Here is a 24,045-nt window from a genome sequence, read left to right on the forward strand (position 1 = left end):
ATCTAACAGCACCTCATCAGCCTCTAAATAAATTACTTGTACATCCCCTGACTGTGCTTCATAATAGTGTGCCCCAAGCTGCTTCTATTTTACATGCTCTTCGAGTAAGTATTCAGCAGGGATTTACAGAAAGCAAACACATAAAACCTGCCTGCCTATTTACTGTCTCCCAGTTTAAAGCGAGTCAAACCTATTTCTGAGACTTGGAAAAATTTGAATTTCTTCTGTGATTTTTATTATGACCGTAACCTCTGCTACATATCTGTGTTTCAGCAGGCAGTGAGTGCTGACGTCCAATTCAGAGAATACTTGCAGTATCTCTGGTCTAACCTGAGAGAAGTAAATCCAGTCATTCGTAGGCGATGACTTACTCTCTGTTCCCGCCAGTCCAGTTACGAATACTACCAAGTCTCAGTCTGCTCAGATGAAAATTGGGTAGATAGTCATGTCCTTAGCTCAACTGCGTTGTTTGGTTAAACCAGACGGACGCACCGAGCCTGCTGAATTTTGATAATCCTGAAAACAAGCTTTTGGAGAATAAACTGGGTTATCTTTGTTGTTTTGTTAGGGGGCTTTTTCTAGCAAACACTACAGTCCTGTCACTCATCATCAGTGTCACTGTAAAGATGTATTTAATGTGGCTGTTACCAGTTTCTGTTTGCAAGAATACACAATTGCCACTCAGTGGGTGTGATTTAATTCATGTGTGTTCTTGACCTCATTGGTGTCCAGTGAAGGTGATGTGAATCAACTTCTTGCTGAATAGACATGTCACTGAAAACCTAGGAAAAACAGCCCGCTGAAACGCTTCCATCTGGAATATTGCAATAGCCTATGTTTGTTTAGGCATATGAGATGGTACCAGTCATTGCTGCAAGGTTCATAAAATCCATCTCAGCCTCTCAAACCAGCTATCAGTCTACTTTCTGCCTGTAGCTCTTCGGAAACTATCCTGTGCTTGACTGTAGTTCAAAAAAAAAGTTTTTAAAACAAGGCCCCCAGTGAGATGCTAGAAACATTAATAATACTGATGATGATGATAATATTGTCTTCCATTTAGCAATGTATTTCAAAGAGAAATTCCTTTCTTTTTCTAGAGACAAACATGCCACAAACACACAGACATGTGTTAGTTTTCAGGGAAATAGAAGTAGAGGAGCTTAAAGCAAGTTAGCAAATTTATCATCAAAATTTATCAGCCCCAGGTGTAAAGTGTACTTGCTCAATAGCAATAGCTGATGAATAGCAGCAAAGAGATTGCGTTTTTACGTTTTCAACAACAGAAAGGTGGCTGAGATGCACAGAATTTCCCACTGCTCTTTGAAGAAGCAAACAGCATTTGCTGAACAATCAAGGTTATTACCTCCCAAAGTGTCAGGAGGATGAAGGTGTATTTGCCCTGTCTGCTTGTCAGTCAAAGGGCTGAGGCAGGGTGGGGGGATGTGCGGGTATATGCTGTATAGCCAATCTGTTGCTTCCTTGCTTGTTTATTTTTATGAACACTGAGTTGGTGGGTGTGGGACAGGGGACGGGATTATCTGCCAGCACGTATCTGTATGTGCATGGGGTGCACTGTATAGCCTTATGTTTCTCTTTGTCATTGACTCTGCTCTTTCTTTGTCTTCTTCTTGCTGGAATCTCTCTCTAGGAGTTTCATGGGGTAATATGTTATTCCTGTCTCTTGCTGCACTGTTATGCCTGTCAAACATGTGTACACACACTTGCCACTGTGGAAATGAACCATGTTACACCCATTGCATTGACTCCTTTGTCCCTTTATTACTCATTATTCAGTGAAATGTATTTTCCCTTAACGATCCTCATTCATCCTAATTTTCTTTAAGCAGAGGATAGAAGCAGACTAGAAAGCCAAGTAGACCAGAGAGTCTTGACCAGAGAGTCAGAAACCATGATAAGCAGATATATTTGTACCAAAAAGATTTGAGGGGATGACTTAGTGGGTACATTGTTAACGTGTGAGTTGCAATTCATGCAAATCTTAGTAACTAGGTTTAGAGAAGCAGTTTTATTCTCATTGAGAGGATTGCACCTCTAAATTGCATTAGCAGTGCTGGAAGCTTCAGAACTAATTTTGTGCAGTCTGGGCAGTGCAACGCAGCTAGGATTCAGGCTGTCAGCCTCTGACGTTGGTGAAAAGTCTTTGACATGAAAACAGAGTGTAGAGAGCTTTTCGAGAGGTCGGTAGGGGCCATTTGTAAAGAAGGAGGTAGTAAAATTTGTATTTAACCATCTGCAAGGAGGTGGCAGTTTTGTCGTCAGTGCAGTGCAGCGCAGCTTTGCTGCGGGGACGGAGGGGGAGGCAGAGCTGCATCGTCCCACGCCGCAGTTCTGAGCAGGGCAGGAGCTCGGGTGGGCTACTCCGCAGCAGATAACCCAGAGATGCAATGAAAAGGATGCAAAGAAAGGTCTTTGATGCGGTCCAGGAAATTGGGTACTTGTTTCATTCTTCTGTCTAGGAAACAGATCATTTAGACCCTGGAAGAGCGTGGCTTTGTGCTTGGGCAGAGTTGCATGACCTCATTTACTCTTCAGTGGAGGAATTCACTTTCTGCCTTGAGGATTTCAGGCAATTGCAGAACTCCACCCTACTCTGAATATTTGATGACATGACTCTGAGAGGCCCATGTTACGTGACATCAGAGCTGCTGGCAGGAGCAACAGAAACAAGAAGCTTCCATTTTTAAAGAACTATTAATTTTTAAAGGATCTTTTATTTATTAAAGGAAGAAAGGCCATGCAAAGCTCTTTTAAAATAGTTTTAATGTTTTAAATAAATGAGCAGCAAACTGCCCCAGAAAAAACAGAACTGGCCTAATGCAACCAGGATTGACCTAATGCAATTTTTTTCTTTGTGGTGTGGTTGGGCTTTTTGGGTTTTTTGTTTGTTTGCCTGGGTTTTTTTGAGTCATTGGGCTTCTGTTTGCTGTCTGTCTCTATCCTGCTTGCTCTTCTGTAGGTCTTCTGAATTTTGTAGTTGTTATTCTGCAGTCACCTAAGATCTTGTCCTTCCATAGCAATTTATTTTTGTTGTGAGAAATATTCTGGTCAAATGTGTGCTTGTATACACCTTTTGACTGAATCCTAGTTCCACCTGGACCTTTTATTTTGTGGGACATCTGGCTTTGTATTAGAGTGGTGTAAAATACAATATTGGCAGAGGGGGTTCTTAAAAACACTGAAAACAACCCTTAAGGTTTTATTTGACGGGCTGAAATAGTTGCAGAAGATCTGTTTAATTAAAATGCAATTTGCATCACCCTAGTTCAGAGTACCAGTCTGTTGAAAAAGCTTTCTCCTATAGCAGGAAGCTTACTGTGACAAGAAATAAGTGATTTTTCAGGATTCTCTATAGGACTTAGATCATAAATCCCATTAACATTTAATTGGCTCACGCTCTTTATTTTCTTAGGTGCCTGAAAGGAAAAAAAAAATAAATCAACCCTTCTTAGTGTCCTTCATTCAGGCAGAAGGAATTTTGTAGGACTGGAGCTGTCTGCCCTTCACCTCCAAGCTCTCAGTGCAGTCATCCGCACGCCTCCCTGTGCGAGGGAAAAACAGCTTCTTCTCTCATAGACCCAGGAGGAAGGATTTGCTCTGCCTCACCTATTCACCAGTCCCCAGTAGGTCTGTTTAACCTTCCTAAATATTAAGTCCACAGAGGGTGTTGCTTCAGGCTTGGAGCCAGCCCTGTGAGACCCGAGCTACCTCCTTCAGAGCCGAGAAGTGTCTCTGTTCTCGTCTTGAACTTTCCTTCCAGGAGGCCTTATTAGTACAGTTGTTATTTAGCGCAAATGCATTGCAGCGTAGTAAATAGGCGTTTAGGTCTCCTGCAAAACACCATGCAGAAATATTCCATGGTTCTGCTTGAACCCAGGTGAGGACTGTTGAGGTTTATTAGTTCAGTTGCTACCTGCCAGTGTCTGTGCTGCTAAGCTGGGCTGTGTGTGTTAATCTGCAAACCAGAAACGTGGCCACAAATGATTGAGAATTGAACATAGTTCTGGGACAAGGCATCCCATCTCTTTTTTTCTCCTACTGCCCCAACCACATGTACCTTAACCCTCTCACCGTCACTCTTCTCTCGCCTCTACTTTCCTAAGCCCCTACCTCTTCACCCTCTCTGCCCTGACTTCCTCATCTAGTTAAACCCCAAATGGCTGGGCAGCATGGAGCAACCCAAGCGATTTGCTTGGCCTTCCAGAGGGGAGAGGGCGGAAGGAGCAGGAGGGGCAGCTAAGGTGATGGGCATGTGCTGGGTGACCATCAGCCATGGGGACAGGCTGACTGGCCAAGCCAGGTGGTATCTCCTTCCTGGTAACCTATTTCTCCTTCTACTTCCCTCCTGCCACTGACTGTCCTTCTCAAGAGGCTGAACAAATTGTTTTGCAGCCAGGGCATTGCTAAGGATCAGACAAAGCTGCCTGGGGAGTAGGTGAGCTCCAGTTTGGCTGTCTCAGCTGGAGGCTATGGTGACAAGGAGATGCCTGTAGTGACCATGGCAGGATCATTGCTTTCTAGGAGCTGGTGATTCGAAAGCAAGTATGCAAAGCCGAATGTGGGCCAGATTTTCAGTTATGCTAAAACCTGAAGAGAAAGCCAGTAAAAGCTATGTTGGCAGTGTCTGCTTCATCTTGACCAGATTAAATGGTCTCTAATGAGAATCAAAAATGGTTTCTTTTAAATATATAATGGTTATTTTGTGGCATTAAATCAGTCCTGTAACTCCATGAGTATTAGCTCAATCACCTGGATTTACAGCTGTGCCAGCAGTCAGGATCCATCTGCAGCTGATTAAAATGGCCCTAAAGCAGCCCTGAAAGATGAGATAGGGAGAGTAAATCTCCATCCTGTTCCTCCTTTTGTCCATTTCTATTAAATCATGTGCAAAGACAACTTGCGTTCAATGTATAAGTCATTGGGATACAAGCCACAGCCCTCCAAAAATTCCTTCTGTCTCATCGCTTATTGCGTTTCAGGACAACTGCAGTGACTGGTAATTGGAGAAAGACACTGGAGATGAGACGGGAATGTGTGTTTCTAGGTTGCAGATTCCAGTCCAGTGTTAGTATTGAGTAGTACAGTATTAGTACTGAGTTATTAGTCTTTTGGAAGTGGATAAATTGCAAAAAGACACCTTCCAGGGCTGAGCAAGGTCAGCCAGCCATGAACCTGGGTGGTTTCCTCCACTCTTGGTGCTTATCCCTTAACATAGTGCACAGGCCTGGCTGCCAGCAGGGTGGGGGAAGCTTTGCAGCCCACTACCTGCACATACCTCTTATGGGTCTCTCGGGCTACTTGTATTTCTATGGCTTTCCTGTTGGAGAAGAGAAATGTTTAGCAAACTCAAAGAGCATAGAATAGGTATATCAGCATCTGTTCAACATGTTATTCATTCACACCTGTGTTACTTCAATACAGTCTCAGACCCAAAGCTGTAGTCATGAATAAAACTCTGTTAAAGATTTTCATCCCATTTTTCACTTCATATGAAATGAAGGGGAATGTCACTGTTTTGCTGTTGGGTTGGAAGAAGATGTAACTGTGTCTTTTTTATTTATTTTGGAAGTGCACGAGGAAAGGAACTCTGTCCTTCCCCTAAAAACCTCTTAATGGTAACAAGAGGAATGGTGTCAAGTCTTGCACTCAGTTTTAGCAAAAACTAAAACCAAAATGTGATATACTGCACCTGCATGCATAAGTGGAAAGTTGCCCTAGCACTGTTCCAGGCATGTAATATGCTGTCATATTACATGCTCCCACATGGGTTTGGTAGCATGTCTTCCACGAGAGACTCGAGGATGAGGGTACAGGCATGGAGCAGCTCTGGTCCCCAGGAGAGCTCTGTCCCTCACCATGAAGGCTCCAGTTCCCTCTGGTCACTGTCTGCTTGTCTAGACACAACGTCCCCACCAGAGAAGTGCAAGAAGCACACGGAGAAACACCCTCCTGTCTCATGCAAGTGCCTGGGAGGGAGGAGAGCCAAGTGTGACTTTCTCACTTCTCCTGCCTGGGGCTGGGATGAATGCACTGGGCCTCTCTGGTGGCTGCAGCCGGGGTGTGCTGCTGCCCCGGCTTTGACCGTTGCCTGGGTGGGGAGTTGGGACAGGAAGGTCACCAGTTCCTGGGCGATGCTCGGTGAGTAGCTGGGAAGTGAGCAAAGGCTGGAGAGCACGTGTGGCTGAACGCTGCAAGGACCATGTCCTGCCCAAAGCTTTCCTCCTGTGTGGTGATTAACACGTCTCAAGTGGGCGTTCATCTGCAGTCCTCACTAGTCCTGTCTGAGTCCATAGTGAGGATGGCACCCAAAACCTGTAAAAAGAAAACAACAAACCCAAAACAATTCCACAACCCAAACCACACTGGGTACCTACAGATATCCTAGTTAGTGACCTGAGGACCAAACTGTTCTCTCTGTTGTTCTTGTGCCTTTTATCCCTTGCAGAGGAACCAAAGGCAAGGACATCAACACAATCAAGTCACTGCGAGTTCTGCGGGTCCTAAGACCACTGAAGACCATCAAACGGCTGCCAAAACTAAAGGTTAGAGAATAACTACAAATCTTTCCTTCTCTGGAGGTTTGCAACTGATCTGAGTGGAAGCCGATGGACTAAACTTAATCCAAGTTATTTCTGTTCCTTTTATTTTGTTGCAATTAATCTCTGCCAGATTTATAAAAATAGCTGTGCAGATGTTTAGCAAATGTCAAACACTTGTTTCTTTTGCAAACATTGTGTGCAATATTATGAATTATTGTGAATCCACATTAAAATCAAACTTCTAAAAAAAGAAAAGAAAAAAATGCAAATAAATTAAATTACAGTTCGTAAGTGTGATGCTCTTAGAAATGACACAGTAGAAAATAGATTTTGGAGTGTTTGACTTTCCCTAGAGAACTTAACATGAATATTGCAAGATTTTCCATAGTCTGTCTAAAGAGAAATGTCATTGCTGTATGAGGACTTTTAATCTGTTCATCTTTTCTATTAAAGAATATATAGTGCAGGGTTTTATAGCAGTACCCTTTCATCTCTAGAATACTAAGTTACAAAGTAAAATAAATGTAATGGCCTGTGGTTACTTATTCAACACCATTTCACGAACGCTTTGAGATACAGCCAGCCCCTGGAAGCAGAGAATGGAAGGAGTTACAAAATGTAATAATTTCTGAGTTTTAGCAACTCTTGAATACCTATTGCAGAACGTCTTCATGTGCCATCACTGCTTGCAGGCTCTTTTCTGTGAGAGATGGGGAAAAAGCAATGGGTGCTTTTGCAATGGTGAAACTACGCCCGACGATTCCTATTTTCGCATAGTGGCATGTAAGAATCAGGGTCAGCTGTTATATAGATTTGCTTTTGTCCTTACCCACAATTCATGCTTAAATAATTTTGATTTTATGCATTTTTATGCATACTAAATTGACCTCGAAAGATAAGGAAGAGTAATGTTGAACAATGTAGAAAATGGTCTGTCTTTGTTTAGAAATTTGAAATGTACAGCTCTTAGGCTATAAAACAGTCAACAGTAGCTCAGTGCTACAGCAAGATGTCGAATGCTTGCTTCTTATTGAATGTCTTCCTTATTTTCAAGCCATTTTACAGAGTAATTTTACCGTTTCTAAAGAAGTATTCAGAAATCTTTATGTGAAGCAGAAGTCATATTCATGTGGTTTGTCTTCAAAATTCTTTCAATTTTTTTTCCTGGATGTGGTCTTGTATGCAACAATCAGCAAGATTAATGGGGTGAATAGAGATATTTCCAGTGTTTTAATTCAGGATTTCTGGGTTGCATCAGGAGTGTAATTTTGTGAATTATTCACTTCCATTCAGAGAAACAGGAACAGTATTGCACAAACCCCACACTTGGGCAGTAAGACTGCTTGATTTCTATTATTATGACAAACTTCTCAGACTAAAATTAAACTGCAAATTACTTGTAACAATGAATCAGTGACTAATAACCAAATAATAAATGTATTTGAGAAGCTCTTTGCAGGGATTTCAGAAGTGACATATGCTGACTAGATTAGTCACACTTAATTTTGATAGACAGTTCATTAGAAAAATAATATTTGAAGCATTTAGTTGTTTTGTATCTGGTATATTTTCCTTATTATTCAAACAGTTCAAATAATGGTCAATGAGTAACATATTTGATGAGTTTTTACCTATCCAATGGGAATAAATTAAACACAAGTATGTGTTTCATTTCATAATTGGTCATGGAAATATTTGCTTAGGACTAATATTTATGTCGACAAGCTGTGATTATCTTTGTAAATTTTATGGACAACACCAGAAAATTCAGCAGCACAGCCAAACTCGTCAAGAAAGCAGGAGACCCGGCGTTATTTCCCCCAGTTGGAGCGTGACTCTTGGTCAAACACTTGGTGTGCAAGTCCATGAAACCATCCATGGGTTGTAGGTTGGGTAATTACTCCCAAGTGTAGTTAGATGTTAGATGCCAAGATGTTAAATGCACTTTTCTTTTCTTTCAACTCCTTAACCTTGTTCTCCTCCATCTCCAGGCTGTCTTTGACTGCGTGGTGAATTCCCTGAAGAATGTCCTCAATATCCTCATAGTGTACATGCTCTTCATGTTCATTTTTGCCGTCATTGCTGTGCAGCTCTTCAAAGGCAGATTCTTCTACTGCACCGATGAGTCAAAGGAGCTGGAGAAGGACTGCAGGTACAGCCAGGGGCAGGGGCTGGGGGGGGGAGCCCGACTTTCCTCTGGCAGCAGCAGCTCCCTTGACTGTCCCAAAACTGCATCAGTCGGGTATCTGCTGAGCTTGATGAGTCTCCTGTAAGTAAGAGCAATGCTTCAGCACAATTACCATAGAGGTGAATTTTCCCTTTTGTTGTTTTAACAGCTGCATCATTCCTGGCTCTGATCTAGCAAATGCTTACCCAAATGCTTAGTGATACAGGGCAGCAGGCTCCTTTTCCTGGGGAGGCCTAGGTGTGATATTAAGGTAAACGGTTTTTGAGGGGATGGCGTGGCTCCTTTTTCTACCTGCTGTCTTGATTCTTAGGGCTCGTATGAATTAGAAAAACATAATGAATAAATAATCAGAAGTGAGTCGGTAGGAAGTTGAAGAGCTCCTAATTAGCTAGAAAAGGGGTCAGTATTTGAATATCTTAAAAGCCCTGTCATGCTTTGTCCTTTGCAGCAGACTGTCAAGGTGCTTTGCTCACCACAATGTGCGTCTTCCTCACTTGCCTTTTTTCTTAGCACCCAAACCGCATCCTCAGCCCTGTCCAGGTCTGCCCACATTACCCCTCTCCTGCCGCCTGCAAACGCAGGGCATGTCCCTGGTGGGACCGCGTGCATGCAGCAGCCGCAGAGGCTGTCACTGCAGTTCTTCCTTGCAATAAAGCAGATATATTACAGAAAGAAATGTGAAATTATAGAAAAATGTAGGTTGGAGGGGAACTCTCCAGATGCTAGGTCCGTTGGCCCCTCAAAGTAGGACCCAGTTAGAAGTTAGATCCAACTCTGAAGTAGGAGCCAGAGACTTTTCCTCATCAAGCAGCACAGTTTTCTGTGGGGTCAGACAATCTGGGAGCCAGCATGCTGTTAATTGCCAGCTTTGCCTAATGGATGAATGTCCTGATTACAATTTCTTTCATTTCTAGACCTCAGGTCCAGTTCCTGTGGCTCAAAATGGCTCAGAAAATGGCCTTTACTTCTGTTACAAACCTAGGGCTGTCTCTTTATTTGCCTTTAATACACAGCACAGTCGGACTCTGCTACTGAGGCTTTTCGATGCTCCTCAGTGAGTCATACAAAATGGCTGATTTGGTTTAATTCTCTCATTTGGTCTGAATCTCTGTTTTTTCCTAGGGGTCAGTACCTCGATTATGAAAAAAATGAGGTGGAGGCGCAGCCCAGGGAATGGAAAAAATACGAGTTCCACTACGACAACGTGCTCTGGGCTCTGCTCACGCTCTTCACCGTCTCCACAGGCGAAGGGTGGCCAACGTGAGTACACAGGACTGGCAGGCTCAGTGGTCCCGGAGGTAGTGGCAGCTTTCCACAGCTCTGAGGGACAAGTAAATGGCAGGTGACCTGTGAAATAAGGATAGTCTTTTACCAGCTAAGGTTTTACTTTCCCTTGTATGATTACTGGGTGGATCAGCAGGCAGGGCTCTGCATCTTTCTTGACGTTCTTCTGAGCTTGCACAGGGATGCTTAGGCAGTTTTCAGTACTTAATAGCTTGCTTGCTCCAGTCTTTTGGACTTGCACGGCTTTCTCAGGTGTAAAATTGATAATGGGAATGTAAGAAAATTAGGGGAAAAAGTATTGTGACCTATGCTGAAAGTATGCTGGGTACAACAGTCCCAAAATTATATTTACTGTTCAGCATATGACTTTATTTTGGCACACTTTTCTGCTGGGACACGTGGAGTACAATTCACAGTCAGGGTTTCTCCGTGGCAGGCCTTCCCTGTCCTCCACGTTCAGCTATTTCATAAAATAAAGAATAAAACATAGACCATCAGTCTCCCTTCTCCAGTCCCTCACTGTGTTCCCCTACTTGGAGATCATCAACACCTTTCTTTTCCCACCCTTACTTCATCCCTGTTGACCAGAGAAGAGAAGCCAGATCTAACCGTATCCTATCCCCTTGGTCAGGGGGATAAGTGGATCTGTATGTAGCAAATCTCCATCATTCTGCAGAGTGGTGAAAACAACAAGGGTTTCCCTAAAAATATCCTCAAGGAAAACTTCCCAGCCATAGAGATGGGAGTGAGTTTGACCTGAGCATATGTGGAAAACCCTCCACATGAGTGAAGGCCAGTGAGTGACTACCAGGGTGTCATTGGTGCTTCACACTGATTTCATTGACTTTTCTTCTCTCTTTGCGCTTGATTGCAGTGTGCTGAAGCACTCGGTGGATGCTACCTACGAGGAACAGGGTCCCAGCCCTGGCTACCGAATGGAAATGTCTATCTTTTACGTGGTGTATTTTGTTGTCTTCCCTTTTTTCTTTGTGAACATCTTTGTGGCGTTAATCATCATCACCTTCCAAGAGCAAGGAGATAAAGTGATGTCAGAGTGCAGCCTCGAGAAAAACGAGGTACCCATGTCCTCTGAATCCGGAGTTAGCACCTGGGGGCTCAGAGCACCTCGATAGAGCAGTCGTTACCTGAGGGTGTGTGGTGTAGAGACCAAGCAAATTACAGACTGTTTCAGCTTTTACATAAAAACAAAACCAGGGAGAGCCCCTCAATGCTGCATGTTAGTAAGCACTGTCACACGTCCCTGTGGACCACACCTCCGCTTCAAAGTGAATATAGACTTGCATGTTAGCTCAAGCATGTAAGTGTGAAAGGAGACAGAAATCTTTGGCCTTTTAGAAGCCAGTTATCAGAAATCAAACTGAACTACAATTGCTACAGCTCCCCAAAGGAACGCTCCTCTCACCAGGCTAGTTTTGTGCCTGGCTGAGATGATGTCCTCCTGACAGCAGCCGAAAGTAAATGTCTTCAGAAGAGTGTAGGACCAGGACAAGCATGTACGAGGCTTTTCTTTAATGCCCTAGCAAATACCATCATTTTCAGCTCAGGAAACTCCTGAGTTGGATGTGGTTTTTCTTTAGTTAGTGGCATCTGTGTATCTTTCTTCCATGAATGTATCCAGTTTCCTCCTTGAACCCATGCAGATTTTTAGCATCCGCAACATCCTTCGTCTGGGCTCCCGCAGCCTCAATGACCTGTTCTGTGAAGAACCATCTCTTTTCATTTATTTTGAAACTGAAACGTGATTTTTGATGAAAAGAGATTACTTTTTAATCAATTATTAATTAGTGCATCGTTTTATTAATTAGTGCATTGTTTGTCTATATGAAAAAGAAGTCCAAAATAAAGCAGAATATTTAGACATGCTTTACCCACATTATTTTTCAACTGAGCAGAAAATATTTTTGCACCAATTTAAGACTTTGAATTCTTACCTAAATCCAAGATGAGAAAATGCTCCAGAATAAAAACTTCCTGTGGGTAGAAACCAATTTTTAATGCAGTTTTATTCTCATAATAATGTGAACAGAAATAGCCAACTAAGTAAGGGGGTCTTTGAGAGTTCACCCAGTGATATTTCTTGGGTAATTTATTGGTTGAGTTCAGTTCACATTTTATGAAATGTTATTAGCTGGACAGGTTTTGCTGTCTGTGAGAACATACCTGGGTTTCACAATACTTTTTTTAAACACAGATAACATCTTTACCAGTCCTCCAGTTTCTACAATTACATATCGGGAGGAATTGGCAGAGTGTTTTCTGAAGTGAGCCTGTGGATTTACAACTCCCTTCCCTAAGCGAGAAGGGATCGGGTCCTCCTGAGAGCTGGGCTGGGATGTAAGGCTGTCTCCTAGGATTGCAGGGGGCCATAGGAGTGTTGTGGGGTTTAATATTTTAGCGAATGTCCAAAAGTGATTACAATTCGGGAATCCTGTGCCGCATTTTACAGGGGTAGTCAGTACTCGCACCGTGTGTGAGAAACACTTAGAAATACCGTCCTCCATTAAATGCTCCGCTTGCTCTCCCAACAATATCCCGAGAGACAGAGACTGCCAGCCCTTTTTTTGTATTCTTTTCATCCCATTTTTGTTTTGTAGAGGGCCTGCATAGACTTCGCCATAAGTGCCAAGCCACTGACCCGCTACATGCCTCAGAACAAGCAATCTTTTCAGTACAAGATGTGGAAATTTGTGGTGTCCCCTCCCTTTGAGTATTTTATCATGGTCATGATTGCACTCAATACCATTGTCCTAATGATGAAGGTTAGTGGGCTGTTACTGAATCTTTGCAATTTCGGGCTAGCGACTGCGGTGTTTGCTGGAGAGGCTTTGTACTCTCGACCTGAGAGATGGGGGGGATCGGCAGGAGCAATCACCACTTCTCATCTGCCTGATGTCATTTTTAGAGGCCTTGTGGGAACCCTTCGGTCCCCGAAGGGAGGTGGTTTAGTTGTGATGAGACACTGTGAATGGGATTCCCCTGCACAGCGCTGGTTTGGCTCATAGCCCCTTCAGCATATGGCCAGTGGATGGGAACTGGGCTCTGCAGGTCTGGAGCTCCCGGCTCAACCTGGGCTTCCTCCTGCAGAGCAGGGTCACTTCTTGGGGATGCTCGACATCCAGCCATCCCAGGGAAATAACTCAAATTTTCAGGAGTGTCAAGCTTCTGGGACATGATCCACGGTGCCTAAGAGGAAGACATGCAGATGGCTGGATATTGTGGATGATCTCCCCTCCTATCCCTTGCCTGGCTTAGACTATCTTCACAGTCAAGGGGTCACCATATTTTTAGGTCTGCTGGAACAAAACACAGTTCTGCACTTGTCCTCTGGTTTTGAAAATGCCCTTCCTCCCTCCTGGTCCATGCTCTGCTTACACCAGCAACAATCTCTCCCCATCCTGGGTGTATCCCCAGCTACCCCATTAAGATAGCATGTAGGCAATGGTGTGCTTCTGGAGTGGCATGAATAACCATATTGTAGCCCCAAGTCTTGCTTAAAGTAAGCACAAAATCTGGCACTAAAATGGGCAAGACTCTTGCAGTCAGGCAAGTCAGCTGGGAAGGTTTTATTCTGTAAGTGATCTTCCAGTAACAGCCTTTCTTCCATCCTGGTTTAGTTCTATGATGCTCCAGAAGCATATGAAGAAATGTTGAAATGCCTGAATATTGTGTTTACATCCATGTTTTCAATGGAATGTGTGCTGAAGATCATTGCCTTTGGTGTGCTGGTATGTGCCTTCCTCATTTACTTTCAACTGTTTCCTTTCTACATGAAATGCTTGTATTTCATGATGCACATTTAAAAACAAACAAACAAACGAAAGCCTATGTGCAAAAAAAGCCTGTTGCAAAAAAAAAAAAAAAATAACCCCTGGATCCCTCTATCCCCCTTGTGTTTTCATTTGGCAGAATTATTTCCGAGATGCCTGGAATGTCTTTGATTTTGTAACAGTGTTGGGAAGTATTACTGATATTTTAGTAACAGAGATTGCGGTAAGTACAGTTTGCTCAATTTGCTTCATTTACCAACAAAGCTATACCCTGTCAAGACATTGCACCTTCTCCCTACCAGCCTTATTCCCTAGAGCTGCCTCTGGCACTCATCGTGTGATGATGTCCCTGGGTGACCTGGCAGCCTGTTTCCATTAGCTCTCCCCTTTCCATGGAGATGATCACGGCTGTCTGCCCCAAAGACTTTCATGCAAAAAGCTGTGATGAGAACAACAGTGCTAGTGACTCTGCCAGGAAACAATCTCTTTCTCGTTCAGCAAACGACTCTAACCCCGAGCCGTTTTTGCCTATTAATGGAAGAATCCTGTTGAATTTAATAGAGGGAAAAGATCAAAAGGATTCTGGCGAATAATGCTGTTTTATAGTGTGAGGTGCTTTGCAGGGCACACAAATGTCTGTCCCCTGGGGCTCCTGCCCAGTCTTGGTCATGGGGCAGAGTGAAGGCGATAAGAGGAGTGAGAAGGGGAGAGGCGATGGGAATGTAAAAACAGCCAGAAACTCATCAGCCTGCACAGTCTGAATTGGGGGAACATGGTGCATTTCTGTTATGTGCACAAAAGCTTTGCAGGGCAACTATTAAAACAAACAACCAACTTTACAATGACTGTTCTCTCCCTGCTAATGAGTCCTGTAGATTACAAGTGTACAAACTTGCCATCAAATTCTAGAGGATTTTTCCATAAGGGCAGAAAATGTCTGACTCGAGCATTGACAGCCTGATATTATCCAATTTATAAATTGCTCCTCTCCTCTCCCAATGCATGTTTAACTGATGATGCTATATCTGTATGTGATGAATTTGAACTTTACCATAATTTTTTTTCTCAGTCCCTGGGATTTTCTTGTAGATCTGTTTTGTGTGTGCTAAGAACTATGCTCCCCAGACTTCTTTACAGGACATTCAGCTGGTGGTGAAGACCATATTACTGTTTCTAACAAAACACATTATTACCTAACCTCCTTGGTACAAAAAAGCATGAAAAAACCCCAAAGTTTTACTCCCCGCATGAATGGTGCTCATTTAACAGTTGGTGAATCCTATCTCATAGACTTTGGATTACCTTTTGTTTTCAATGCATAGCTTACAGCCAGGGTAAAGTTACTCAGATCAAACACAAGGTCTGACTACCGCTTCTCTGAGTGCTTAGGAGATTTATTGCACCATGGGCAGGTACTGGGTGCTTGCTTTGGCCTGTCGTGGGACATGCTTTCTTGCCAGACTCAGGCACCCAAACCTTTGCCTTAGTTTGAAAATTTGTGAAAATATTTGCAAGTCAGCCACAAACAGAGACTGGTGCTTCTCTTCCACACCTCCTTTGGCCACTTTTACTGGGAGGAAGCAGCACAGCCAACTCGCACGTGGTAAGGGAGCCTGTGGTCTCTCCCAGATTGGTATCTTCCCCTTCAGGAAGGTGTCTCCTTCACAACACCAAGCCCACACTCCTCTTATTAAAATCTTCCTTTGTACAGTTATTTTGCAGGCAGAGAGCAGCCATCAGTGTTGCCCATTCCCTGCTTGGCAGGTAGCGGTCCCTGCTCAGTTGGCAGGCCATTGCCTCTCCCTTCAGCTCCCACAGGGGTGGCCCAGCCTCGGCGAGGCTGTCTGGCACCTGGGAATTGGCTACCGACTAATCAGGTTGGGCTATGTTAGGGCACTGAATTTAAGACAAAGCCACAGCAAGTCTGGGGCTGTACATGCACGTCCCCAGCTTTTTGGAAGCAGCAGCTGTCCCTTGGCACTGCTGGCCAACTATTTAGGGGTAGGAGAGTTAGTGTGTAGGCAGAGGTTCCCCACCCCTCTCCTGGTCTTTGGGCTGGAGAGTAAATGTGCTCCCAAATACCAAATACTCGTGTGAGTTGGCAGGCACTGATGCAGTAACCTCAAGGGTGCTCGGAGTGATGGCATCACCCTTCCACTCTGCAGTAATTTCTCTGGTTTCCAGCATCAAAGACAGCAGCAATTTGGAGATGCCTTTGAAGAGGAGTATGAATTACTTCTAAAAACAGTCAGTAGACTCCAACAGGGTTAAGCTCCCAAGCACCTATACACCTTTCCATTACTCTGCCAGGTGGCAATGGAGAGGCTTTTGGTTTATGAGTAACTAGATCTCTTAAGTCAAACCTTAGAGAGGTCTTTCCAATGTAGTTCAACAGCTTCCTCTGGTAGTGTGTCCAATACAAAGCTGCTCACAACCATGTCTTTAATATCAAAGCCATATGTCCCCCAGTACCACTCCAGCCCCTGACCTCTTGGTCCTCTCTCTCAGTCCATAGACCTATTTGAGCTCTGCTCTCTCTAAATCTTCCCCTTCTGCAGCATTTCTGTATAGCCATCATGCCTCCTTTCCACATGCTTTCCCCTGCAGACAGAGAGTGCCCACAGGTGCCCCCCCCTCCCCCCCCCACCTTCTTGCTAGACTTGTTTTTCAAAACTTCTTTCATACAGCTCCTCTCTGATCTCTCTCCAGCCTGCACCCATCTGCAGCAGCACACTCATCCGTACCAAACGGCTTTTGTAGCCACCGGCGCATGCTTCCTTAAGCTGCACCCATCCATCTCTCAGCCTCGGACAGGGACGATGGGCTGAGAGCTCAAATGCTTCGTGCCCAGCTTGCTGAAGAGGCATTAGGAGCTTAGTTTGCTTAAAGGTGATATTGATGCACAAGTCTCAGAATCACTGCTTAATTACATGAGTGGGAGTTTGCAATGGTGCCCCAAAGATCACGTTTATAACAGAATTGTTAATGTCAGCAAATAATGGCAGCTTTCAGGGTGCCTTTCATGGAGCAGCTCATTTGCTTCATCCAGTGGCATGTGGTGGAAGTAGTCTTGTACCAGGATCTCCACTGCCACTGCAGTGGATCCTTCCTCTCCTTCCAGTCCTGCGGACAGGCTATGGCACGTAGGGTGGAAAACAAGCAGAAGGATCCAGCACTCTGCTCCGGTCCCGTTTTGTTGGCTCCATGATAGGTTCCAACATGTGTTATTCTGACCCACAGTGCATAAGGGGAAACCCAAAGTGTCCCAAGGCTGCCTGGGCAACACCAGGACTGTTTTGCTGCCTGGAAAGTGGCATGGTGCATGTATAACCTAGAAGAGTTACACTTTAAACCATCTTTGTAATATATAACCTGCTATTTTGCTCAACTGGAGTTGCATCTAAGTCACTTAAATACTTCTGGAACGTAGAACCAATTAAAAAAATGTAGAAAAGGGCTGAAAAAACTGATGTGGTGATAGTGAGCAGGCTGTTTGCAAACAGCAGGGACCAAGATGAGGACCGGTGGGTGCCTCGTTCGCAGAGCACAGATCAGGTGTACGGCCTTGAGTCTTTAATCCCGCTGTTTCTGCCCAATCGTTTTATGCCCTTTACTTTTCCAGGTAGGGAAGAGTAGTAGCTAAGGACCAGGATGAACATCTGTTCCGCACAAAACGCCATAGCTAATGCTTAACCCCACTTCAACTTTCTGGCTCAGTGCATGACTGGGAGTACAGCAGCTCTCTGCACCATGTTATGGAGCTGAGAATAACCAAAGAGGAGAGCAGGTCTTTACTCATCACGACTGAGAGCTGTGTCCCCACTGGAGGATGCTGTCTTCCCCATTTGCCTTCCTCAGCTCCAGGCTCCCCTTGGCTGGTGGGCAGCCGTGGGGATAGTTGGGTGGTAGCACCCATTAGTCCTCCCCTGTGCATTCGGCCCTCTTACTACCCATTCACACAGGCGGGTTTCTCAGGCTGAGAAGCCCAAGTGACAGCCACAACGTGAACTTGACTGTCAGTCTGCATCTGTCCCCATAACAGCCATCTGTGAAACCCTCCGGCTCCTTGCGGAGAGGGGATGCTTTGAGAACAGGCTCGCAAATAGTTGCAGGAGCACCGCTTTTCTCCATGAGTATGTTTTCCAGCTATAAGTGTTCTCCAAGGTAAATAAACCTGCTCACCTGAGCGGTCTCATCTTGAGAGACTAGGCTTCCACCAGCCTTGCTGCATCAGTACTTTTAACCCACTGAAAAGTAAAGATAAAAGGAAAAGAAATGTGTTGATTAATTGCGTTATTTTAATTTTATAGTTCATGTCATATGTAATTTACTTTGTGAATGCAGTGGAATAGATATATTTTTTTATTTCCTTAGGCAAAAACACGTATGTCAGTTTTTTACCCTCCCAGTAATGGAAATAAAATAGTAAAATAGGTGGCATTAAGGAGAAGGTGTCCTTGTGGACACAGCTGGCCTCAGGAGGCCAAATGGATGTACGGCAAACTGACATCTATTTCTATGCCTGGAAATATAAAAAAACATACTGAGAAGTGTTTGTGAATTGTCTCCCAATTTGCATTACAAAATGAAATGCAAATAACTACTTCACTGTCTGTGTTACCTTTAGGATCTCAGAATCTGTTTTGGTTTGAAGCATTTTTTATTTATATAATTATCATAAAATAACACCCCCAAAAGCCCAACAGTTTTTTTCCAGTGAAATTTTCAGAGTTTCCTTTTTTGCTTGTCCTGATTACTCATTTTCTCTTTTGTTTCCTGTTTTGTTCTTTATTTTCCTTATCTACCTGCTGAATCACGCCATCCAATCAACATACAATGCGAAAACCATGTCTCCGTCTGTATGTTGTGCACCTGCTGCTCAAAAAAATAAATTTGTAAATAATCTTGCAAATATCCATCCATGAAAACATCACATATAGGACACGGTTGGTTTCATTGAATTTAAACAATTATTTAAATTCTCTGCTTTTATTTTCTCTCGTTTTTCTTTAATTTAATTCGTTTTGATGAGATTTCCGATTGCACTGGTGAAAAAGCCTCACTGCAGCGTGCCTCAAAACTGGCTTCTGTTCTGCATCTTCTTCCCCTTGGCTAATTGGTGACGTGAGGCAAATGCAGTTACCAATAGCCTGTTCTCCGCTGTTTGTTACACCTGACAATGATAAAGGGGAGACTGACACTTGCTTTATTTTGGTGGAAAATTGAATGAGAATAGGAGGGAAGGATGCTTCTGGATGACCTGGAGCAGAGAAGATTGGCTGGCTGGGAAACTCTTCATTTTGTAAGTGGTGGTACTAAATTCAGTTCTCAGACATCAGTTTTGTTTTCTTTTATGATGAGATGTGTTGAGCTTTCTGCAAAGGGAAGCAGTACGTTTAAGAGGACTGCCTTACAGGTATTTTAAGCCTGTAGTTTACACTGTATTGTAAAGCAAAAAAATTATTGAAGTGATTACAGACTTGCTTCCCTCAAATCAAAAGAGAAGTCATAGGAAAGAGTGATTTTCATTCAACTTCAAAAACTCTTCGTGATACCAGCATATAGAAGTATTTTGCCACCACAGTGGACACAGAGTCCCTGGACGCAAAAGCAAACATCTCAAGTAAAATGCATAAGCCATGTTATGAACAGGGCTGAAAAGTACTGGGAACCAGATCCCACTGGGAATTTAGTGCCTGATTCTAAAGATGCTTTTGGAAATACTGGTCTCTGTCTTTGAAAATCATAAATTAAGCAAAAGAGGATGCATAAAGAAAAGTACAATCTAAAACATATATATGCTTCCATTCTTAATTATCTTGGCTATGGTTAATAACAAATGAAACCATAAGCTTACCAAAAATACTCGCTTGGCCACCTGACAACAGCTCTTAGATCTGTGTTAACATGTAGACTTTCTGTTGCACAGTTGCTGTTAAGAAACAAATCAGAGTGAATCTTCATGACAGACTGCAGATAAGCTCCATGTTTCACGGAGGGTTACAGGAAGGAATTTTCTGCTAGGAAACAGCAAAGAAGAAAATGACAAGGTATAAGTTAAAAGTTTGCATAGTGCAATCTGAGAAGGGAATCCTCTGCATGTGCTGCGGTGGCTGGAAGCATTACAGATGTATGGGAGCTGTGGGGACACCTTTGGACCGTTTGCCTTTGTGCACCCTTGGCCCAGGCAGAAGAGATAAGTGCTCTGGCATCAGCTGTGCACATGAAAATATACTGGAAAAATCAGCTTATCTCCATTTGGCTGAATTTTGGGCTTGTTGCTGTCCATGTTGCAGGTTCAAGATTTAAGTGCTCATCATGCAGTTTGCCAGGATTGCAGTCTCTACGGTCATATGTGTAGGTCCAGGCTCCTTCCATCACTTGGCATCCAAGGCATCCAAGTTAGACCTTTGGAGCACCAAGCTGCCCTCTGGAGCTGCCTTCCTCCTTCCACCGCGGGTGATAGGAGCCTACAGTGACTAGAGCAGAAGCACCAAATTTGAAAGGTGGTAGGGAACAAGGAGAGATCTGAGCATCACACACTTATAAAATCATTTTCCAGTGTTCCTAGCTCGGGATGAAAGGACATGGTATGATATGGCTGCAATGGCAGAGTCTCCAAGGCACAGACAAGTGTGGCAAAAATCTTCAGCCTCTTAAAATCAGCAAGGGTTTTCCCCAAGCTTCAAAGGAAGCCAAGACCCTGTGCAAGACTCAGTAGCTCTTCTTCAGTACTGGCAATGCCACGGACATTTTAATGGGAATACAGCCATTTCCTCTACAGGTCCTTAGCAGAATAGGGTAATTCTTGTTGGTGCCAGATGAAGAGAACTGCCAAAGCTTCCTGAGTGATCCCATGCTTGGCTTGGTCAGAATCCTCTTCCCACAGCTCTGCAACTTTGGGTGAGCCCTTCATTTTGAGGACAGAAATCTGAAGTTTCGAGTCCATGGGGTGGTTGTGCTCTGCAACTGGACTGCAGAAAGAAGCAGGGATGAGCAGCAACTTCTACTGAGTTTATTGCTTTGTGGCAGCGTAATGTAGCCTCCTCCTCTAAATGCAAAGCACGTCCAGCCGTGGCATAAAAACCTCATGTTCCCATTGCAGGTTTAAAAATCCAAACCACTAAATCTACTGAGATGGTGGAGCTCATTTTGCATCCCTGTGAACAGTGGGCACAGCTCCTGTGTTGGGGAGGAAACCATTCTGCTGCTGAAGATGTTGGAGGAACAGATCTGGGCAATGGCTGTATGACCTATTCTTCATGGTTTTTCTGCTTTTCAGCATGGAAAACACCCTAAGAAAGCGCAAAAGCAGGCTGCCCATCACAGGACAGCAATCAAGGCCAGTTCTTCATCCGTGATGTCTGTTCTCCCTGTTTCCCTCCTACTTTGCAGTTTGCTCCAGGGATGCGTTGCTTGAGCTTCGGTCATGCTCCTGTCGTGGGAAGCGGTGGCTGTGCCCAGACCCCCCAGGGCCTGCCGGGTGGCTGCGTGCCTTTGGCACCAGTGCCCCCTCTTTTAGGAATATAGTGACAGACGAGGGAGAAACGTTTTCAAACGTAATTTGCTAGTCGTCAGATGGATTATAAAATCATAAAGCTATGGTGCCTCTTGTGAGCACCAGTCAGCCTTTAGCATCTGTGCAACAGAAAAGCAAACAAAAACCTAGAAAGACAGACCTTGATAACCCAGAATAGGATTGTGTGTGTGTCACATATTACAGAGGCGGCTAAGTGGGAGGAGAATTGATGCAAAACACTGTTATACACAAGAAATATTGCAATGTGGAGTTTCCCCTTTAACTGCATGCAATTCTAATACCTGCCTGGACAGTCGAGTTGTTGAAGGATGGGTTTTCTACGTGGTGTGCCGAGGGTTACACACGCAGAGCCCTTCCATCCATCACAAGCGTGTGTAATTTTGCCTCCCTACGAACAGCGCAGAGAACGGTCCTTTGAATGGTCTGCGAATGTTGGTGATGGTGGATTTTCCTGGGTTGCGTGTGATTCCCCGTGGAGTTGAGGCTTTCGCTGCACTTTAGGAAATGGTAGTGCATGAGTCCAACAGGGAGGGTTTGGGGCTGGAAAAAAAAAAGGTAATGGACTGTTTGTCCCTCTAAATCCCAGGGAGTAGGGGGTTATAGACATAACTGCACAGTTTTGACCCCCCTGTTTCTTATTGCATGTATATAGACTATCCTGTATAAACCTGCGTGCAGCACAGGGATAGCCTGTGCTAAGTGTGACCTTGCAGTCAGCCTAGACCAAAGCAGATGTTAAGCATTGTGTCAGCTGTGATTGTGAGATTATAGCAAAGTCTGAGCAAAACAATGTTCTTGCTGTTAAGCTGCAGTAACAGGTGAAGAGGGAGGGAAGGCAGGTTTGTACGCAGAGAGATGGATCCTGCAGACGCTGCCTGTGCACGTGATCCTTGAAGGAGCATTAGGCTTGTGCACAGGAAAGATCTGGCTTGAGCATTGCTCTGAAGGTAATACTTTGTCAGGCTTGCGGGCCTGATGCCCAAGTGCCATGAACATTACACAGAAGGTCTGATCCAGTTCCCACTGGAGGGGAAACTTTCCGTGGTTAAAATGGGCTCTGGGTTAAACCTTTGCCCTGCCCTGAAACCCCCTGCAGCTGCTCTGCAGAGGTGTGTCTGTGGCCAGTGCGGGGGGAACAGGTTACTGAGGACCAGATTGCTGAAGGCACCCGGTTATCCAGCCGCAGTCCGGCTCTGCCCCCCGGGTCCTATACAGCCTGCTAAGGTGAGTTCAGCCAGTATTTTGTGAAGGGAACGAAACCAACATGAAAAATAAATCAGAAGCTGATGCTAACAGACAAGCGTTGAATTTTTAGTGCTTGTTTTACTGACCTTGAGCAACCCAGGGGAATCCGCGCTTGTGTTTTGCCTGCAAGAGCTGCTTTCTGTTGCTGATTTGAATGAGCTCAGTGTTGTCTGCTCTTTCATTGAACATACCTGTGCTTTTCTCTTTTCTCTTTATTTGAGGATTGAGTCTGATATACGGTCTGTGCCTAACTGAGCTGCTTGCGTTTTTAACGTGAGAGAAACCGAGTGCATGCCTGAGACTGATTTCTTGAAGTCTTTGATGGGATTGGTGGAATGCGATGCTAATGGCCCCAAAACTGAGCTGGCATTTAAATAAATGAATAGATCCAACAAGCCCCTCAAATTCAGCATGAGCTCTGTAGCCCAGTGAGCAAGAAACATGGGTCAGTTCAATATGACTGGGTGTCTTCTGGTAAAACAATAATACAAGGGAAAGTCTATTTTTGCTCGTCTTTACCAACAAGAGCTCCTTATGATTATATTTTCCACTCCGCTGCTCGATAGTTTAAAGTGGGATGCTTTCTCTCTTTAGTGAACTCAGTCAAATAAGTGGCTGTGAACAGGGACTCACAAATAAGTGAATTGGAATCAGTACAGAAAGGGGGGATATTTTTCATCTCCTTAAAACAGGAGGGCAAGAGGGATCTGGCTTTTGCATGTTTTGTTTTGGAAAGAACCCTCTCTAGATTAGCTCATTGGGGCAAGAAACCTCTTCTCCCTGAAAGAAAGAAAAAACTGGGGTGTGGGGTGTGGAGGATCATACAAAACAAATGGAAATCAGAATCTGTCTCCAGCAGTTCTTTGATCCACGTGCGAAGGCACGTTTAATAATAATTTATAAAAATCAGCAGGTTCTTAAGGTGCCCTCCTGCTGTTGAATGCTCAACCTCCCCAGCTGATTTGCAGCCATTGATCCATCTTCCAAACAGTCTTGCTGGTGCCATTTCTCCCTGACGAGCCTGTCCAGTCACATGTTGTATAAATATTTAAAACCTCCAGGTTAGAAAACATCCTCATTCTTTCAAGGATGTTTTAATCTTCACTGGACAATGCCTTTCTTTGTTATGGTAGAGGCTATATATGCAGTCCCTTGCAACTGTCTTGGCTTAAGTTCAATTCATTGTAGAAAGCGAGCTGACCAAGACTTCAAAACAACCTCATTCTTTATAAATTATAATATGGCACAATTACCTCTCCCTGAGTCTTTAGGGGGAGAAAAATCTGCCTTACTCAAAGAAAACAAGACCTCCATGGACAGCGTGAAAGGGCCTTTTCTTTTTCTATCATTGACCCAGTAGCAGAGGGGAGGGCTCTTGTGGAGAGGGATTTTCTCATACTTGCTGCATGTGGAGTGATCTGCACTGACGAATGTTTCTTTTGG

General features: G+C 44.1%; 1 protein-coding gene across 1 annotated transcript in view; it reads left to right on the forward strand.

Annotated features, from left to right (window-relative positions):
• Window positions 1–24,045, forward strand: part of CACNA1B (calcium voltage-gated channel subunit alpha1 B) — a 298,439-nt gene that overhangs the window by 231,424 nt on the left and 42,970 nt on the right. The window contains exons 26-33 of the mRNA XM_075519947.1: window positions 6,464–6,560; window positions 8,549–8,709; window positions 9,868–10,005; window positions 10,904–11,105; window positions 12,645–12,809; window positions 13,665–13,775; window positions 13,957–14,040; window positions 18,758–18,763. Coding sequence (XP_075376062.1) covers window positions 6,464–6,560; window positions 8,549–8,709; window positions 9,868–10,005; window positions 10,904–11,105; window positions 12,645–12,809; window positions 13,665–13,775; window positions 13,957–14,040; window positions 18,758–18,763 — 964 coding nt within the window. The remainder of the gene's footprint in view (window positions 1–6,463; window positions 6,561–8,548; window positions 8,710–9,867; window positions 10,006–10,903; window positions 11,106–12,644; window positions 12,810–13,664; window positions 13,776–13,956; window positions 14,041–18,757; window positions 18,764–24,045) is intronic.

Source organism: Mycteria americana, chromosome 17 (assembly GCF_035582795.1).
Source record: "Mycteria americana isolate JAX WOST 10 ecotype Jacksonville Zoo and Gardens chromosome 17, USCA_MyAme_1.0, whole genome shotgun sequence".
Lineage (NCBI taxonomy): Eukaryota > Metazoa > Chordata > Aves > Ciconiiformes > Ciconiidae > Mycteria > Mycteria americana.